This window comes from Limulus polyphemus, unplaced genomic scaffold (genome assembly GCF_000517525.1).
Source record: "Limulus polyphemus unplaced genomic scaffold, Limulus_polyphemus-2.1.2 Scaffold155, whole genome shotgun sequence".
NCBI classification, from domain to species: domain Eukaryota; kingdom Metazoa; phylum Arthropoda; class Merostomata; order Xiphosura; family Limulidae; genus Limulus; species Limulus polyphemus.
Window position 1 is genome coordinate 793,012 of NW_013665765.1, and position 2,977 is coordinate 795,988.

At 32.7% G+C, this 2,977-nt stretch overlaps 1 protein-coding gene across 1 annotated transcript in view; it reads left to right on the forward strand.

Annotated features, from left to right (window-relative positions):
* The window catches only part of LOC106476392 (kinesin-associated protein 3-like), a 57,100-nt gene that overhangs the window by 11,935 nt on the left and 42,188 nt on the right, over positions 1–2,977 (forward strand). Inside the window, exons 2-3 of the mRNA XM_022381311.1 lie at positions 1,420–1,562; positions 2,723–2,854. Coding sequence (XP_022237019.1) covers positions 1,531–1,562; positions 2,723–2,854 — 164 coding nt within the window. The 5' untranslated portion in view covers positions 1,420–1,530. The remainder of the gene's footprint in view (positions 1–1,419; positions 1,563–2,722; positions 2,855–2,977) is intronic.

The window sequence follows — 2,977 nt, forward strand, 5'->3', positions numbered from 1 at the left end:
TCAAATTTTGCTCCATATGCTTCCCACGGTGCCTTTCTTCGTACTAGATCACCCTTATTGCTGACATTCATATCTGGGATGTGACTTCTAACAGGACTGAAGTTGTCTGCATTAGGGTTTAGCTGCGGGGTATGGAAGGGGCTTGTCATTGTCTGGGGCTGATTAAGTCGATGGTTAATGTATCCTCCTTGTGTAAAAGACAATAAATCATCCTTTAATGTATTCAATTCGCTTTTAAATTTACTAATGTTTTCCGTTTGTACTTCTTGTTTCCTTTCTTGTTCGAGTTGCCACTGCTGTAGTCTCTCCTCTTGTTTATGTTCTTTCTCCTCCAATAGCTGTTGTAATCTCTCTTCTTGTTTATTTTGCTGTTCGAGCTGCCACTGTTGCAAGTTTTCTTGCAACTGTTGTTGTCTCTCTTCTTGTTTCTTTTCTTTTTCCTCCAACAACTGCTGTAATCTCTCTTCTTGTTTATTTTGCTGTTCGAGCTGCCATTGTTGCAGGTTTTCTTGCAACTGCTGTTGTCTCTCTTCTTGTTTATTTTCTCGTTCTTCTTGTCTCTTATGCTGCTCTTGTATTGCTGCCATCAAATCTGCTAAGCTGTAGTTTGATTTGCCGCTTCTCATTTCCATTATTTTTTTTTGTCCCACTCTCTGACACCAATTTGTTACGCCTCCATTCGTTAATTTATTTTCTGTAAAAATCCTTTCCTAAGAAACTTAAGCAATACAACTCCTTTCTTAAATAAAACTGGTTTATTCTTTCTGAATACAACTTTGCAATACACTTAATTTCCACAGTCACGCTATAACAAACGCTATAATTCACAACAAACGTCTCACGTGCTCGACTCAACTGTCAATTACGCATATTGTTGCCGTCACTTCTTGGCGGCTTATATATACAAGATTATCGCATATCTAGTAGCCTCTCGAGACTTCAGGAAGGGACAGGATCCTTCTAGAAGTTCATGACATGTTACTAGCATCACGTGACCCCCGCTGTCATAACACTATATTATGGGTAGCTTATTCTTATGAGACAATGGATAGTATAGTGTTTGCCTAACATAAGTCGCAAGTTAAGTACTGTCCAACGTTACGTCTTTGAAATGTGTGCCTTAATTATTAGATTCTGCAAAAAATTAGTTATAATTCTAAACAATTAAGTCACTTGAATCCAATTTCATGATTCATGTGATGTATACCTGTAACTAGATGTAACACAAGTAACATACACATGAAGCTAAAGAATGAGAAAATCTGAAAATACACGAAGAAAAAGAATTATTTGGTCAGCATTTTAGGCACTAAAGATGTATATGTTAAAAACAAATATAAAAATGTTTAAACATACCCTGGTAACATTTGAATAACTTATGTGTTTTATCAAGCATGGAATTGTGTATTTTTTATTTAGAAATCTGAAGACCCAGAAATGGAAAAATTTGCTTAAAGTTGAAATTTCAACAGTTTACCATATTAATTGCAAGTGGACAACCAATCTTTGTCTGTCTATAGAACAATAAAGATGCAGACTGATGAAGTGAAATATGTTCAAAGGTGAGTGAGTTTATTTTGAAATTGACAGTGAAAAAAAGTTTAACTTGTACAATGCTATGTTAATCTTATTGTGTGTACATCAATATTTTATATGGTTATTACCAATTTAAGTAGAATATTTATAAAATGCTTTGATAATGAATCTTGCAGTTAGTTTTGAAATTGAATTTTATAATATATTGAATGTCTAGATGTCATAATTATTAGCTGAATAATAACAATGGAATCATGTTATGAGTATTATGAAGTCTGCATATGACAGTTCTACCATGGTTGACTAAGTAGTCCAGTTTAGAGTACTTTATTGTATTACTTCTTTGATTAAATTTTAAATACATGTAGTTCTCTTTGTTTTTCATGCATAATGATAGTTATCATTCTAATAACTCTGTCTTGCCTTTACTAAATGTTTCAAGACTATTGATTACCAAAATACCCTGTAAGACTTTTGAACTCTGTATCACCTCAGCACTGGAAGTGTGTTGTATTTTTTTCTTTACATAATTTATTTGAACTTTTTTGAATTGTGTGTATATTTATTATTATTGATCTTTAAGTATTTTAATATGCTGTAACAGCTTTTAGCTTTGATAGCTAATAGACACAAATGTAATATATGAATGTGTAAGTCTAATGTTTACAACCATCAAACATGTATGAGCAACAAAGGATAGTAAACAAGGAAATCTTCATACTTGAAAGGTATATGCAGGGCCAAAACCAAGTGAATTTCACAAAACAAAAAAGCTGAGAAATTTACATGAGTAGTAGAATCTTCACAAAAAATTTTAATTGTATAAAAAAATAGTGGATATCTAAAAAGAAATATAGAAGAAAGGAGGATATGTTTACGAGCATTACTGAAGTAAATCAGATTATCTTTTTTCTGAAATGATATTATGATACCACTGTATACTGCTGTACTGTGCTTGGTACTTTTTAATAAGGCATAAATAACTCAAAAGGCTTTGACAAATTTCAGGTATATTCTTGTTCAAGAAAACCTGGATTAGACCTTAACTTGTAAAGTGCAAATAAATATTGATGCTTGGTAACAACACTCACAGCTATGTGGGTAAGTTAGTAGCATAATTGATTTTGATTGGAAAGTAGCAATTATCCCTAAATTGAGTGATTCACTGTTTCATTTAATTTTATAGACGAGTGAGACCTGGTCCTCTTGATGTTCATCCCACAGAAAAGGCTTTGGTGGTCAACTATGAATTGGAAGCCACAGTGGTAGGTGAACTAGGGGACACCATGCTGGAAGAGACGAAAGAGTGCCAGAAAATGTAAGTTTTCAGGATTTAAACCAAAATACATGTATGTGTAACTTGTAAACAATTTTATGAAAAATCTCAAAGGAAGTAAAAAATATGAGAAATCTTATTTTGATAATATTATATAATCATACC